Source organism: Chaetodon auriga, chromosome 5 (genome assembly GCF_051107435.1).
Source record: "Chaetodon auriga isolate fChaAug3 chromosome 5, fChaAug3.hap1, whole genome shotgun sequence".
Classification (NCBI taxonomy): Eukaryota; Metazoa; Chordata; class Actinopteri; order Chaetodontiformes; family Chaetodontidae; genus Chaetodon; species Chaetodon auriga.
The window spans coordinates 16,746,728-16,762,630 of NC_135078.1; the positions used below are offsets into that span (position 1 = coordinate 16,746,728).

General features: G+C 41.7%; 3 protein-coding genes across 4 annotated transcripts; 2 read left to right on the forward strand and 1 right to left on the reverse strand.

The window, feature by feature from the left end:
• Positions 1–508: 508 nt before the first annotated feature.
• znf366 (zinc finger protein 366) lies at positions 509–8,990 on the reverse strand. The gene is made up of 7 exons (XM_076729929.1): positions 8,854–8,990; positions 5,446–6,474; positions 5,146–5,313; positions 4,462–4,612; positions 3,614–3,805; positions 1,552–1,726; positions 509–1,468 (listed from the first exon to the last, which is right to left on the reverse strand). Exons 2-7 carry the CDS (start codon positions 6,465–6,467, stop codon positions 840–842), a joined length of 2,337 nt encoding a protein of 778 aa, XP_076586044.1. The 5' UTR covers positions 6,468–6,474; positions 8,854–8,990; the 3' UTR covers positions 509–839.
• A 1,745-nt stretch (positions 8,991–10,735) lies between these two features.
• On the forward strand, positions 10,736–12,794 carry LOC143321423 (isotocin-neurophysin IT 1-like). Of its 2 annotated transcripts, none has more exons than XM_076731748.1 (4): positions 10,736–10,828; positions 10,933–11,054; positions 11,291–11,495; positions 12,435–12,794. In XM_076731748.1, the coding sequence occupies exons 2-4, from the start codon at positions 10,935–10,937 to the stop codon at positions 12,578–12,580; spliced, it is 471 nt and encodes a 156-aa protein (XP_076587863.1). In that variant the 5' UTR covers positions 10,736–10,828; positions 10,933–10,934; the 3' UTR covers positions 12,581–12,794. The 2 variants fall into 2 exon arrangements, with proteins under 2 accessions (XP_076587863.1, XP_076587862.1); XM_076731747.1 differs by having other exon boundaries at positions 10,752–10,828; positions 10,930–11,054.
• A 1,063-nt stretch (positions 12,795–13,857) lies between these two features.
• On the forward strand, positions 13,858–14,983 carry LOC143321127 (fatty acid-binding protein, liver-type-like). The gene is made up of 4 exons (XM_076731271.1): positions 13,858–14,174; positions 14,399–14,571; positions 14,728–14,820; positions 14,898–14,983. Exons 1-4 carry the CDS (start codon positions 14,108–14,110, stop codon positions 14,946–14,948), a joined length of 384 nt encoding a protein of 127 aa, XP_076587386.1. The 5' UTR covers positions 13,858–14,107; the 3' UTR covers positions 14,949–14,983.
• The last annotated feature ends 920 nt before the right edge of the window (positions 14,984–15,903 follow it).

Sequence of the window (15,903 nt, forward strand, 5' to 3'; positions counted from 1 at the left end):
ACATTTAATATCTAGACAAAACAGTCCCAGGGATGTTTTTAAGGTGTCTGGAAACACAAACTGCAGGCTCACTGCACAGGTTCTTCCAGCCAAGCTTTTATTTTTCATCTTGAAGATTCATATTCAGATGACCACCATTACACTGCCATACAATAAAAACAGCCATCCTATTAAAACAGATCTAACAAAGACATAAAGATTAAAAAAAAAAAAAAAGAGAGAGAGAGACAAATCTAAACATCAGACAGGAAAAGGAACAAAATCACAGTTTATTCCATGAAGACTCAAAGAATTTGACAAAGCTTTGTCATATTTATCAAAAACTACATAACTACACCCAGTGCTTACTTTGGGTACAATGTCCCACAAACAAAAATACCAAAATAATTCCAAAACATGCACAATGGCTTGAGCAACAACACTTATTTTATTTCAATACCATAAATTTACACAGACAGTTAAAGCAAAGTTGCATATTTGAGTCAGTCTTGCAAAATGATTTATAAAAAAAACTTCTTAAATATATTTTTGCATTTTATCTACAAAGAAGCTCCACCCTAATCATACATGTCCACTTATAAATGCACATTAACCCTCCGTTGATATGTTCTGCACATGCATTACGCTTCACAGCTTTGTATTTCAGTTGCTCTTTTAATAAACACAATATGTTCATCTCTCTTTTCTTACTATACATCCTCCATAATGAGTTTTATTTTAAGACCTCCACACTCTGCTCTCTCTTCAGGGGCGTGTCTCCTGAACATCCTCTCCATTTTCCTGTCAACAAAAACCCCATCTGCCTTCCATAAAACCTGCATCTTCTTATCAAACTTTTCTCATTCTTTGTCTTCTTCTTCATCCTGTTGATCCGTAACTAACATGAATTCATCTACATCTGATCTGCTCTCGCTCCTCTCTGCGGCATCACAAAAGCCGTCCGCCTGCCGTTTGCTTTCTAGCTCTTGGTGATGATCCTCTAGTTCTGAATCAGAGTCATAACCATACGACTGCCTACGGCTTGTCTCATAGTGGTGCACCTGGTCGCCTAGCTCCAACTCAGATTCATAGGCCATCTCGGATGTCTCCTCTGACTCTAGGAGGTGCACCTTCTCACCTCTGGGATCTACAGCGTGTCCCTCTGCTGCTGACTCTCTCTCATACGTCTCTTCATCTAAACCATGATGATACATTTGTTTCTGCTTCTCCCTTGGCCTGAGTTCACCTGGAGACCCCTGCCCTCTCTCCTCCAGCTCGTGGTGGTCCACCTCAGGGCTGTACTGGCTCCTTCTGTACAAACTCTCCTCGTCCTCCTCCTGACACGAGCTTCCAGGCACACTCTCGCCATCAGACTGGGAGAGACGAAGGCCCGGGGGCTTCTGGGAGAGGTCAAACGGCTCTTCTTGGCTGAAGTGGGTGAGGAGGCCCATGGGAGTGGACAGGCAGAATCTTCCTCTTTGCCTAAACACTGAAGTCAGAGATACAAGCAATTATATCAAGCGACTTTTACATGTGAAATGCATACATCAGCTACATCATGTGCAGCCTTACATCTTTCATCCAGCCCTCTGTCCATGACGCCATGTTTGACCTTCATGTGTCTGGTGAGGTTTCCCTTCAGTGTGAACTTGCTTGGACAGTAAAGGCATTTGAAGGGCTTGCTGTCTGAATGGAGATGCATGTGTCCCATTAGGTTGTGCATCCTGTTGAACTCCTTCCCACAAAGCTGAAAGACAAGGGAGAGGAGTGTCATCAACCAGAAAAGAAACATAGCAATTTTCTACACAACATTTACAATAATGTATGGCTGATGTGCAATTCCTTGCAACTCAGCTGTGATGAATTGTCATATTTTAACTTCAGTTTTTGCACAGATTAAACTAATGAGGTGTAACTTGTTAATCAGTGAGCTTTAGAGGTGCTGGTAGTGTATTTTGTTGCCTATGGACAGAGTCAGGCTTGCTTCCCCGTTTCCCATCTTTATGCCAAGCTAAACTAACCAGATGTTGGCTCAAGCTACATATTTACCATACAGATGTAAAAGTGGTGTGTTTTTGTCTAAGTCCCTGCAAAGAATAAGCTTGTTTCCTGGAGGATCAATGGATAATCTCCTTTTATGTAAAAGTGTCAGTACTCTACAGTAAAAGGCTGACCATTTATTTTGTATGTCAGTTCTCAATCTGATAATCAACTAGTGACTCTAGCTGTCAAATAAATGTAGTCGACTAAGTAAAAAGTAAAATGTTTCCCTCTAACTAACAGAGTACTTGAGTAAATATACTTAGTTACTTGCCACCACTGGCTGCAATAAACATTATTTGAGGATACAAAACAATAGGCCAGCACCATCCACCTATTGTTTTTTAATCCCCTGCCTTTGTCAGATGACTATTTTTTGCAGAATGCCGTGTTGTAGAGCTACACGTAATCATGAATGAATGTGCAGATACACATGGACACACACACCCTTTCTCCCTCCTTCTATCCTTGTTTTCCTCTTTTCCTCTTTGTCTTCCCCTCTCTCACTCCCTGACACACACACAAGAAAAACAGAAAGAGGGAGAGAGAGAGGAAGCAACATTGAGACAGGGCCAGGAGGAGAACAGGGAAGGGCAACTCCTGCGCTGTCCTTCCTCTGCATTCTTTTTTATTAGGGTGGTCCTTTCCTTCAGGAGGAGAGAGGGACTGTAAACTGTCCAAGAGGACCGTGAGAAAACAGGAAGCTCCCTCCAGCAGCAGAGAAAGCGAGATGAAATCTATTTGAGGGCCCTGTTCTCCGGGGAGGCTGGGGGGCCATTGTTAGAGAGGCAGTTTGTGCGGCGATATCCTTCCTATGGACAAGGAGGGTCCTCCTGCCAAAAGCCTCATTGCTATCTGGTCATCGTCTGAGTCTTCGTACCAAACACCAAGGTCAAAACAGACACTCCAAAAAGTGGCGAAACCCTTTAATTACCACTAAATATAACAGGTTTGGTTCTGGGCTGTGATCAAATATGCTTTCATTTATTTAGTTTCAGTTTACAACAGTGCTGGAGTCTTGACGCCTAATTTGTTTTCTCTGCTGAGAGTGTGATGAGAAGATCGAAACCATCCTCATGTCTGGCACCAAATCTGAAGTTAGCTTAGCATAACACAAAGACTGGAAACAGTGGAAAACAGGTAGCCAACTCTGTCCAGAGGAAACAAAATCTGCTACAGAACTCCCTGTAATGTATTACTTACAGTTTGGTTTATGCACAGAATAAACAAATGAACTATAACATGTCAGTCATCTTTAGAGGTGTTGCTTGGCAGATTTTGTTACATCTGGACAAATGGAGGATCGCTGTCTCTCCCTGTTTCCAGTCTTTGTGCTAAGCTAAGCTATCCAGCTGCTGGCGGTAGCTTCATAATTACCCAACAAGTCCTGCATGTAATCGACAAAATACATGGTTAGTAACCACCCTTTAGAACAACGCATGGACGCGTTATCTATTGTTATGTGATGGCAGGTAACCACGGTTTCTCTAACCACTGATACCTAGTTAAGGTGTTTGTTGTTACGATTGCAACAATAACCACTTGGTTGAGGTGACGGAACGATTATGGTTCTGATATGTTAAATTTGACCAACCTTGCATTTATAGGGCTTGATGTCCGAGTGGACAATCATGTGAGCCTTGAGAGTCTGTTTTTGGACAAAACTCTTGAAGCACATGTGGCACTGGTAGGCCCGTATGTTGGTGTGGATGAGGACATGGCGCTTCATGTTGGCCAACAGGGTGAACTCACGCCCACAGATGCGACACTTGTGCTCCTTCACCCCCTGAAGAACGAGAGAATGTGGAAGTGTGAGAAATAGATGAGACTGTCTGCTGCTTCAAATTTGGATTAGTTTAACCTCTAACCGTAGCTTTATTTTACTAACTTACTTTTTTCTTTTTTGTTTTGTGTGCAGATCCCACAGTTACAAAGATACCATTTTTGGGAAATGTCGATGGAATGACACCAAGACATCAAAAGCCCTCATTTGATGGAAATGTGCAGCCGTAAACACACAAAGTCTTGGTTTTTATCAGGGTAAACATATTACTTCAGTTAAGACTGTGCAAGCTCATCTAGTATATTTCCATGTAATACTGTCGCACAGTGTGGAATCAGGTGGCTTTTGTCACCCTAAAGCTACTAAAGGGGAAATATAAGATACAAACTGGATGTTTAGGGGTTAAAAATAGCTTCAGGACAGAATTTACGGGAAATTGCTTTGAGATGGCTGCCAAAGCAACCTGTTAGGCTCGTGTCCAAACTCTGTCAGCCATCTTCACTATCCAAAATGTACACAAGGATTAATGGAAATGTCTTGGTGTGACAGCAAAATTGATAACTGCCTGATGCCAAAAAAGCCTTTCTTGTGCTTCCAACTCCTGTCAAAAACCACTGACACATGCTGCATCTTCTCTTTGTCCTCATAATTAAACCTACTTTGTGAGTGAGGGTGTGCTGTTTCAGGTGGTGTGACTGGATGAACTCCATCCCACACTCACTGCAGATGTACGGTCTGATGTCTTTGTGTTTCATCATGTGGTTCTGAAGCTGGCTTGGGTATTGAAAAGTCTTCTGGCACTCTGCACACCTGCAGGGACAACAGGTAAACAGCAACCTCTTTACAGAGCCAAATAGAGTACTGAAATGTTAAAGCAGTATTCAACATTTTGGGAAATGTACTTGTGTGCTTTCTTGCCAAGGATTGAATCAGATGATTGATATGACTCATGTCTGTGTGGTAAATATGCTACAGCTAGCAACTGGTTAGCTGAGAACAAAGACTGAAAAAAGGGGAAAAAACTATCATGGATAGTTTTTCTACTGATTAAACAAATCATATATAAAGTGTTGGTGAGCTTTAGTGGTGGTGATAGGCAAATTTTGTTATTGTTTCACCAATCAATGCAAGCTATTTCCTCCTTTTTCCATCTTTATGCTAAGCTAAGCTAACTGGCTGCTAGCCATAGCTTCAAATTTAATGTACAGACAATGATGCTATCAATTTTCTCATCTAACTCTCGACAAGAAAACGAATGAGGGCATTTCCCAAAATATTGAACTACTGCTTTAGCAACACAATCATAATGGTATTTCAGCAAAGAGAACTTTTTTTTTGCTCACCTGTACAAGGTGGGACCGCGATGTGCGGTCAGGTGCCTCTTCAGTTGGGCCAAGGTGGGGAAATCCAGTCCACACTCCACACATACGTTCTCCTGGCCTTTCTCATGCTTCAGCTCATGGGCACGAAGCTCACTCGGGTAAGCAAAACCTCTGCCACACACACTGCAGCTGGAGGGGCAGATAAAGAGTGCGAAAGAAGAGGAATCAGAATCAGCTTTATTGGCCAAGCATGTGTCTACATACAAGGAATTTGACTCCGGTTAAAACATTGCACTCAATGTACTGCTACTGAACACATACCTGTACGGCTTCACATCACTGTGCTGCATCATGTGTCTCTTCAGGTGGCTGGTCTGAGTGAAGGCCTTGTGGCACACCTGGCACTTGTGGGGCCTCATGCCCTGGTGTGTGAGCAGGTGTGTGTGCAGGTGGCTCAGCTGCTTGAACAGCTTCCCACACAGGTGGCATCCATGTGGCTTGATGCCATTGTGTCCCAGGATGTGTGTGACCAGGTTGTACTTGGAGGTGTAGGACTTCTCACACATACGACACTTCCATCGCTTCTGGTCTCCTCCCACGTCTACATAATAACTGTCATCCACGTGGACGCTGAGACCAAGCTTTTCAGCACTGGTTGTCCCACCGCGAGGAGGTCCGTCACGGTCACGATGCCTGGGGCGCAGGTCCTCTCTTGGGTAGAAAGAACTGGGGGAGAGATGCATGACGGGGCCGGGCATAAAGAAGGGGTATGGGAGGAGGCTGTGGTGCAGAGATGGGAAGTAGGGAGGGTGGAGAAGGAGAGGAGAGGGAGGCCAAACAGGGGAAGCACTGAGAGGCTCCTGTTTCACCTGCACAGGTAGACTCATACCTGGTGATCTGTGATGAAGCTGCAGTCTGTTTAGTTCAATCATACCAGGGGTGGGCTTAGGAGATGGGGAGAGAGTGGGGCGAGGTGCGAGGGAGAAGGGGATGTGGGAGAGGTCCACCGTCTTCTTACTGCTTCTTTCCTCTGCCTCCTCTGCTCCTCTGTCAGGAGATTCACCTCCTGGTGCGTCCATCTTGAAAGGAGTTCTTTTGCGTTTTTGGGATCCTTCCTTTTGGGTGTAACCGGGGCCAAGCATGGGAAAGAAAGCAGGAGGGCTGAATACAGTGTAGGGGTCTCTGGTGGGTGATGTGCTGGGGTATCTGGTAGGGGAGAATTTTGGGGGCTTAATGTAGAACGGAGGTGGGCTTAGGTAGAAACTGTGCTGAGAGGCTTGTCTTGGCTCATCTCTGAGAGGAGGACTTTTTGCTGATGGGAAATTTACTCTGTCTGTTTCCATCTTCTTTCTACATTCAAAAGAGTACAAGACATGGTTAAATGTCCTTAGTAACAGGTGGAAGAAGCATTCAGAGCCTTTACTTAAAGGGCAACTCCACCAATTTTAGACATTCTACTTAAGTAAAAGTGCAGTAGTATTTTCAGCAAAATGTACTTAAAGCCTAAAAAGTAAAAGTACTCATACTTCATAAAAAATCACCTGTGACTCATGTGTCACTGTATATGGAATTATTAAATCATTCATGCTGATGTGTTAATGCACGTTGTAGATGGGGTTAGTTTTAACTGTTTCAGTCCCTTTAAAGTGCCTTTTGACTTTGGATTGAATCTTTGCTTTTGTGAAATATTTGATACTTTTATGTCTTTGGGCCTCAATCAATTATTTAAAAGAAACTGTCTGAGATGTTTAAAGGGGAAATATCTCTTTGGTGGAACTGTTGAAAACTCATCGACAAGGTGCCAAAGTTATGAATCACTGATTTAATCTTTGACAATACATTTTATTTAGTAAGCTCATTGTGTGCCTTTTTAAATAAAGTGTTAATCTGAAAATTAATGAGTTACTGTTGGTATTAAATAAATGTAGTGGAGTGAAAACTACAATATTTTCATTTGCAGTGTAGTGAAGTAGATGAATACAGTGGAAATGGTACCTCAAATTATACAGCACAGAGCTTAATCTCAGCCAAGTGGTAATTGTTGTAACCCTAATAAGACACGTCATTTGTAGAAAAAAACTGATCATCTGACGTGTGTGTCTGGTTTCTGTGTATGATATGAAACATGTTTCTCTGAAGGTGTGGAAGGAGTGTAACCAGGCACTCATACAGCGTTGTACCAACACCTACATATTCTGGTTTTCAACCTGAAACCTTTCACTTCCTTTCACACAGATCTTCTCCTCTCCTGAAATTAGGAAGTTAACTGTAAAATGTTCACCTCTACCTCCCGCACATTTTTCGCTTCTCCCTGTCTTTTCTCTCTGCTCTGTTCATCTTTGTTTTTTTGCACTGATAGTCAGGAAGAACTTCCTCTTTTCTCCTCCACTGCTACGTGATGTTTTTGATCTCTATCTCTGTGAGCAACCTGAAGTCTGAGCTTGATTAAGTAACTGAAAAGCATAAAACTTTGACATGTTAGGGTGTCATTTAGCTAGAAATAACTGCTCCACTGCAGTTTCGATGCGCATACGTCGCTATAGATGATGGTCATGGGTGAAAAGATGAGAGGGGAACTGTCTTACTTCTGCATCACATCCAAATTGTGCTCAGCAGTGTTGTACATATCTATTCTATTTCTGTAAATAGCTCAGTACTTATCAATGAGAAACTGCTGAGAACCATATCAATCTACTGTATCATGACCACAAGTTCTACTTTATTGTCTGTTACTTGTTGTATCTCTGTGGGCTGTTGCAGATGCAGAAACTACTCTTCAAATGTAATAGTGCACACAAAATACGAACATCACAATCCTGCAGCTAAAGATATTTTTCAGTGTCACTTAATCTGCAGGTTATTTCTGAAATAACTGTTTGGTCAAAAAATGTCAGAAAGTAGTGAAAAATGCCTGTTACAATTACCTCAAACCCAAGGGGACATCTTAAAATGTCTTGTTTTTTTCTGACCATAATCAGTGTACAATCACATAAGTTAAAGAAAAGCAACAAATTCTCATAATTTGGAGGGAATATTTTGTTATTTTTGCTAAAAAAAAAAAAAAAAATGTCTTGAACACCATACTTTGTTTTCCACTGACTGACTCATCAATCAATCGACTGTTTCAGCTCTAAACTCAGACATCCAGATTCACACACATGCAAATGCTACATAATATGACTGAGTCACCTTTTAGTGATGTTGAAAAGATGATGACAACAAGTGAGGATGATTCATGAGATGAAGATCAGTGCAGGGATTTCAGATAAATTCACAAAATCACATTAACGTAAGTAATTTTTTTTTTTCTTCAAAAACACACTTTGAAAACTTACAACACACTCTAAAAACAGGGAATGTTGCTTCATACCAATAAATAATGGAAATACACATTACAGGAACACAAGTGTTTGGATGTCAATTTGTGACATGCAGAATGCGAGAAGAAAGTTTTCCCGCTTCTTCCCAAGATTTTGTCACAACTTCAGATGCAAACTGAAATGTTCAGTGTTTCCCTTTCAGCCAGTTTTAAATGCTGTCCTGGATATGATCCCGTTCTCTTATCCTCTCCCACTTAGGGTGCACTGTGCAGAGACCCCAGCCTGTACTTTGCCACACCATGCATTCCAAACAATCCATTAAAATCGAAGCCCCTCCTCACATGCCAGTCAGTAGCATGTAAGTGTGTGTTTGTGTGAGGCTGCAGCGAAGTCTGTGTGTGGAACTTACCAGCTGAGTGTAGCAGAGTGTGTTTTCTGTGATGCTGTGGCTGAAGAGCTGCTTGCAGCTGCTGCTGTTGTACCTGTACCTGCGTTCTCTCCCTCCTGCTCGCGCTGCAAGCCTCCTGACAATGAGCCGCCCGTCCACGGATAGCATTTGAAGTGACTTAAGAAAGAGAACAGGAACAATCACTTTGTTCTCATTTTTCAGATGAGTACCTTCGGAGAGAAGGAAGGAAGGGAGGGGAGAGGAAGTCAACAAGCCGAGTGCCTTCCTGCAGAAAAATAAGGAAACACTAGATAGACATCTCCATTTCTCTATGAAATAGGGATTTGCACAGCTTTTGGAGGAACGCGGGGAGGCGAGATCTGATGTTGCACAAGAAAACAATGCAGTTTGAATGTTTAACAGCTGTGAAGTGACATGCTGCAGATGATCTCAGCCTTTCTCTTTATACAGCTCAAACAAATGAATGTCAAGGATGACCAATTTCACATCTAGAATGAATAAAATCTTTCATGTTTTTAGATGGAATACGAAAGATTTTAAGCTTGTGAGCAGCATTTTAGTTAAAGATATGTCAGCTCTTTAAGGCTCCAGCAGATAAAGTTTATAGTCAGTCAGTTAAGTGCACAGTGTTTATCATGCAGGGGCTGTGCACAATACCATTAACACTTGTATGATATAATGCAATCCAGCCGAAAAGCCCTGCAACAAACACCACCTCTGTGAAACTTTTGATGTTCAGTTTTGCCTTCCTCCTTTTTAAAGAAAACCTTTCTTCATTTCTTAAAAATCCTTTCTAATTTTTGGGGTCTTGTTTGGGGAGTTATAATGGATTGCACAATATTGCATAATAGGCAATTCTATTATTTTGTCCACCTCCTGCAAAACCCAACAGATGAAACCAGTGACAGAAAATAAAAAAAATTAATGCATAAATAGATTAAATGTGTCAACACAGCCACTAGGAGGCAAGAGTGGCCTATTGTTTAAGTAGCGGTCCAGTTTCCACCACTTTATGACCACAGCTTGTCTTGCTTATCTTCATATGGTGAGTTCAGCTATGTTTTATGATCTGTCTGCGAGTGTGAAATCTAAACAATGGCAGTCCACGTCTCCATGTCCTGCAAGGAGTTAGCGAACAAAGATGATGTTATCAACTTGCTTTTAATTGAGATGAGGTGGCACTTAGTAGATCAGGAGGGAGCTGCAGTAATTGAGCTCATATCATTGAAGCAGCGAAACGGCCTTTTATGGGTTGTGGCCGATCATTAGCTGTGTTAATTAGCTCATGAGACCAATCAACCTCAGACCTGCACAATGTGTGCGTCAATTGCTGCGAGGAATTAAGGATTTTATTAACGGAAAGGAACATTTTTAGGGGTGTGTGTGTGTCTTTTTGCCATTGTTGTGTTTGTTTGCAAACATCCAGTCTACAACCAAACTGTGTAAGGCCCTTCAGAGCCATCATGGCGGCTCAACAGGCCTGAGGTTCAGAGCTTCTTCTCATGACCTGAAACTTTCTGTCCTGGAAAAAGAACTTAATAAGACGAAAATCCTTAAAATATATCTCCTCTTTTTTTAGCAAAAGCAGATCAAAGATGTACTACTCTCGTGTCATGCTCTGAATAATTTAATCTCCTCTTGACCTCTCTGACTTTCCTGTCATCGCTAACATGCACGGTCACGCACCACGAGCCCTTCTATAATGATCCTCAACAGCAAGAAGCAAAGAGGGGCCACAGAACTGGCTGGCCCTTTGACCCGGCCTGCCCAGTGGTCAGCTTCATCTCTGGAGGTGACCGTGACCAAAATGGACTCATTAAGGATCTCTAAGTGGCTTATGGGTTTCTGTGTCACTCTCAAAAGAACCTCTGGAAGTATATAAGACATGTCAGAGGCTCCAGAAACAGAAGAAGCATCTTGGAGCATCTGAAACGAGCACCTGAACTCTACTGCTCATCAAGACATTAAGGAACAAGTGAGTTTTATCTCTGCGGATATCCGACCAGCTTAGATTGTGTGACTTTTTGTGTTGTATGTTTGCACTAACTCGTTTCCATCCTTCTTACATTCTCTCAGCAGAAATGAGTGGAGCTGCTGTGTCTGTGTGCCTACTGTTTCTCCTGTCTGTGTGCTCAGCGTGTTACATCTCTAACTGTCCCATCGGCGGGAAAAGGTCCATCATGGATGCACCACTGCGCAAGGTGAGCTGCTTTACGCACAAACAGATTTAAAGGGTTTTTTAAATCTCTTTTTGTTTGAGGGTTTTTTTTTTTCAAGTAAATTGCGTTTTGTTTGCATATAATCCAAAATCATACTTCACCAAAGGTTTTATAATCCATAAAGCATAAGACCCTCTATCCTTACAGCTTTGACTCAGATAAAGAGCAAATCACAAAAAAAGCACTTACCAATAATCATCGATTGTTTTCTCTACCAGTGCATGTCGTGTGGCCCCGGAGACAGGGGCCGCTGCTTCGGCCCCAGTATCTGCTGTGGGGAGGGCTTCGGCTGCCTGCTAGGCTCCCCAGAAGCAGCTCACTGTGTGGAGGAGAACTACCTGCTCACCCCCTGCCAGGCGGGAGGGAGACCCTGTGGATCTGAGGGAGGACGCTGCGCTGCTTCAGGACTCTGCTGTGATGCAGGTCAGGAAGTACATTTAGTATCATTCAGACCTTTACTGAAGTAAAGTAGCAATACCACTCCGTGAGAATACTCTATTGGAAGTCTTGCATTTGAAACTGAAGTAAAAGTACTGAAGTGTTATTAGCAAAATATGCTTTAAGTATAAAAGGGTTAGTGGCTATGCAGGCAAAATGCCTCAGTTAGAATTCTATTGATATATATGTATTATAATAATTTCTGCATTGCATTACTGTGAAAACAGCATTGTAGTGCTGTAGCTGACTAAAGTGGAGTCGATTGTAGTTCTTTCATGTACTATCGGGTGGTTTAATATGCTGTGTAGCAATGCTTCATATTTTATATACTCGTCATAGGTGTTTAAAATCTGTAACAGTGACTATAGCTGTCAAATAATTGTAGTGGAGTAAAAATACAATATATCCCTCTGAAATGTAGATTAAATTAAAATAGTTGAGTGCAGTAGTACAGAATTGTACTTAACTTCCGTACTTGAGTAAATGTACTTTGTTACTTTACACCACTAGGAGTGATTTTTTGTGGTTTTCTAGCATCTTTCTCTTCTATTACAAGTTTGATTTAGCTGAATGGGACAAAGCACTGCTTCTGTGGCACAGACAGAAAGTCGATATACATTTTCATCTATTATTTTACAAATGCAGCTAAGATTAAAAGCTTGATATCTTTTGAGCTGCACGCATTTTTTTCATGCAAGCTCTCTCTCCAGAGTAAAGTGCAGTTAGATAAGCAGCATACTGAGTTCCTGCTTCTTCACTCACTGTGAACTTTGCTTTTGATCATTTGCCATCTTGTTCTGAAAAGGTTCATGGTGCCAGGTCACAAAACCTGATAACAGCATGTTGTAAAGTGCATGCTTAATAACAGACAACCATGTCCTTAATAACTCCTCGTGTGTTTGTTATGTTAAAACCCTGCCACAGAAAGCTGCACCACAGACCAGTCCTGCCTCATCGAGGAGGAGGGAGACGACCAAACCAGCCAATTTGAAGGTAGTGACCCCGCTGACATCATCCTCAGGCTCCTGCATCTGGCTGGTCACACTTCTTCTCATCGAGTTCACCAATGAGCTGCCCCTGACGCCAAGGTCTCATGGGAAACTCGAAGAAGTGGGACTTGTAGTTGTAATTCATATGGTTGTACTTCTCTGTTTGTCGTCATCACTCTGATTTAGCTCTTTTCCCCCTTTGTCAATATATTTTTATGTATGAAAATAGGGATGAATACTGACAGTGGTCATCCAGATATCTGCATGTTGAAATAAAGTTTTGAGAGAGTATAAAGAGTTGTTTTTTTATTTTAGAACCACCTGACTAAAACCTTGTAGATCCTTAAAGAAGAAGTCAGCATAAAGCTTATCAGGCAAATGTACAAAGCCCACAGTTTTCTTTATCTTTCAGATATTCTGTTTTGCATAATCCCGTAACCTAACATGACGCTACGGTGTACTTTTTTGGGATAGCTCCAGTAGCACAATATCACTGTTGCAACAGTAATAACGGTTATCTTGGACGGTCATCACCTTTGATCCATTTTTTTGGTCAACATCATGATTTAACGATAAGATCTTGTTCAGTTGAATGTCAAACAAATGAATTACAAACAGCAGATTGAAGAACGTGAACACTCTGAAACACTGATGAGAGATTATTGACAGTGTGACTGATTTAATCATTTTGTCTTATCTTGAACTGCTCTGTGAAAGCTCTTCTTTTTTTTTGGGGGGGGGGGGGGGGGGGTGCTTATCTTGACCAGTGACATCATCTGAGTAAAGTACCTTTGTAGTGAAATGTAGAGTATAGTTCACACTGTGGAAGTTACAGTGAACAAAAGCAGGGGTTTTACCTGCTAAAAAAACTGCTAAATGTTTGTGCTAAACCTTTCAATAACATGGAAAATATTACAAATTATGTAAGAATAGTTTGGTGAAATATGCATTTTTTTTCCTCCTTATTTTGGACAAAATAAGGATAAAAGATTCCCTTGAAAAACCTGCATTAAACAGCAGATTTTTCCATTCATGACATTTAGCTCTAAGAGAGAAACCATCTTTTCTGAACCTCCACCTTCTGTAAAACACCATCTTATTCAGTATTTTCACATAGACTTTGACTGGAAAAATGACAAAAGTGAGTGAAAGATCACGTAGAACAGAGGACAGAAGGGAAGACGTGAAAGAATTGGCTAAAGGGAAAACAAAACGGTGGAGAACAGAGGGAAACAGGATGAAAAGAAGGAACAGAAATTGAGAAGCCACTGAAATCTGACAGCAACACTGTGTCCACTCAGCAGTTTTTGGGCCGTGATTCGTGCAATGTCATCATATGTTAGTGTGTGGCTGAGACTTTCAGGATCGTTACTTACATTTGGACCAAAGCTCTTCAAAACACACTTTTGCTTTTCTCTGCATTAAGGGTTGCCAAACTTGTACCTCTTTTATCTCTGTCTGTCCTTATCTGTGCTGGTGGATCGTCTCTGAAGTGAACTGGAGTTGCTTTAATTGGAGACACCTGTGGTAAATGATTGACACGCCGGAGTTTGAGAGTATAAAACCAGTAGGTTAGAGCTTTCCCCTCCACCTTCACTGCCTGTCACCATGTCTTTTGCTGGAAAGTACCAACTGGAGTCTCAGGAGAACTTTGAGCCTTTCATGAAGGCCATTGGTAAGATTTCGGCTCTTTCATGGAGGTTTGTTTGTTTTGGACCAATAGCTGTAGTGTTTTGTCACACTGTGGCTGTGGACTGGACTTTTCATCAATGAAAACTTGTTTACAGTCATGCATGGTTAGCTAGCTTGTCCAGCAGTGTGAATCTATAGTACAAAATTCACAACTGTGAGGAATGAAATGCAACACTTTTTTAAAACCAATTGCTTTTCTGTCTTAAGGTGTCCCTGAGGAACTCATCCAGAAAGGCAAAGACCTCACGAGTATCTCTGAGATTGAGGAGAATGGTGACAACTTCAAAGTGACGATCACCACCGGCACGAAGGTCCTTACCAACAGCTTCACCATCGGAAAGGAGGCAGAAATGGAGACCCTCACTGGAGAGAAGATCAAGGTAAGCGGGACCCTAAATTCAGGGATGCAGAACAAACAATGCACAGCTCGGTGGAAATCAAGCTGTATGTGCTAACTGCACACTATTGCTAAATCTTTTGCACGTTTGTCCAGAATGAGCTGTCCCAGATAACTTATCTTGTGATGCTTCTTTAAGGCGGTGGTTAGACGTGAAGGCAACAAGCTGAAGGTCTCCCTGAAGGGAGTTGAGTCCGTCACAGAACTGGTGGATGCGAACACGATTGTCAATGTGAGTAAACAAAGCACTACTATTAATGACTCAGCGTTACATGACTCTTAACAAATTTCTAACGCTTTCCTTTGCAGACTATGACACTCGGTGGCCTTGTATACAAGAGGACGAGCAAACGTATGTAAATGTCTGCACTTGGGAATAATAAAAATGTTAAAACACAGAACTGGTTCTTGGTTTCTTTGGGCTGACATGGCACTAATATTGGTACAATGATATTGGTACATATCTTCCACAAGGTTTTAGGAGTTCAACTGGCTAAAGATCAGTTTACACTAAACCGATTACATGATGAGTAACGGGGTCTAAATTGTCTTGTGCTGGGTGTACAAAAGCAGCCCAGCTGCTAACAAGTCTGCATGTGACTTCCTTTTTATTTCTTAAGCAGTGTCAGTGTAGTCATGGTGCCATAAATAAAACTAAACAATGGGGTGAATATTAGTTGTATGACTTCGAGCTGCATGCTGGAGGTGCTCTCTAATAAATATGGATGCTGAAACACTCAACAGACAGCAGGGGGAGTCTAACTTTCTCCAGTGTCATGAGAAGTCAACTCAATGAAATCTAACTTATGCAGCCACAGAATATTCAGCTTTGAATGCTTGCTGTTCTCTTCCAGTGATTACACATTAAAGGTGGGACTGTAGTATTCTGGAAAGGTTGATCCCAGGACAGATTTCCCTCAGCTGTCACTCCGGTGTCCTTATGGTGCCTCTGTGTCCCAACTCTTTCAGGCAGTATTGCGTCATTCATGTACAGCGTCAAAAGCCCAATGGAAAATAAATGCAAAAGTTAGATTTTCTTTTAGATTTAACGTCGTACCCCCCCGCCACCCCTTTGTCATTCCAGTCCATTTTTTTAATTTACATGCATTCCCTGGGGCAAAAGGCCTTTATTCCACTGAGTTGCATATTCAATTTTTAAACTATCAACATATTGATAGGAACATCTTATTACATGTGTGGAGGCAACAATTTCAAATGCTGGTGGCATTTTTGGTTTGGTAGTGTGGTTCAAAACTTTACTTTATTCAGGATTAAAGTAAATATTGTGTTGCTTTGACACACAATGAGAGCCCTA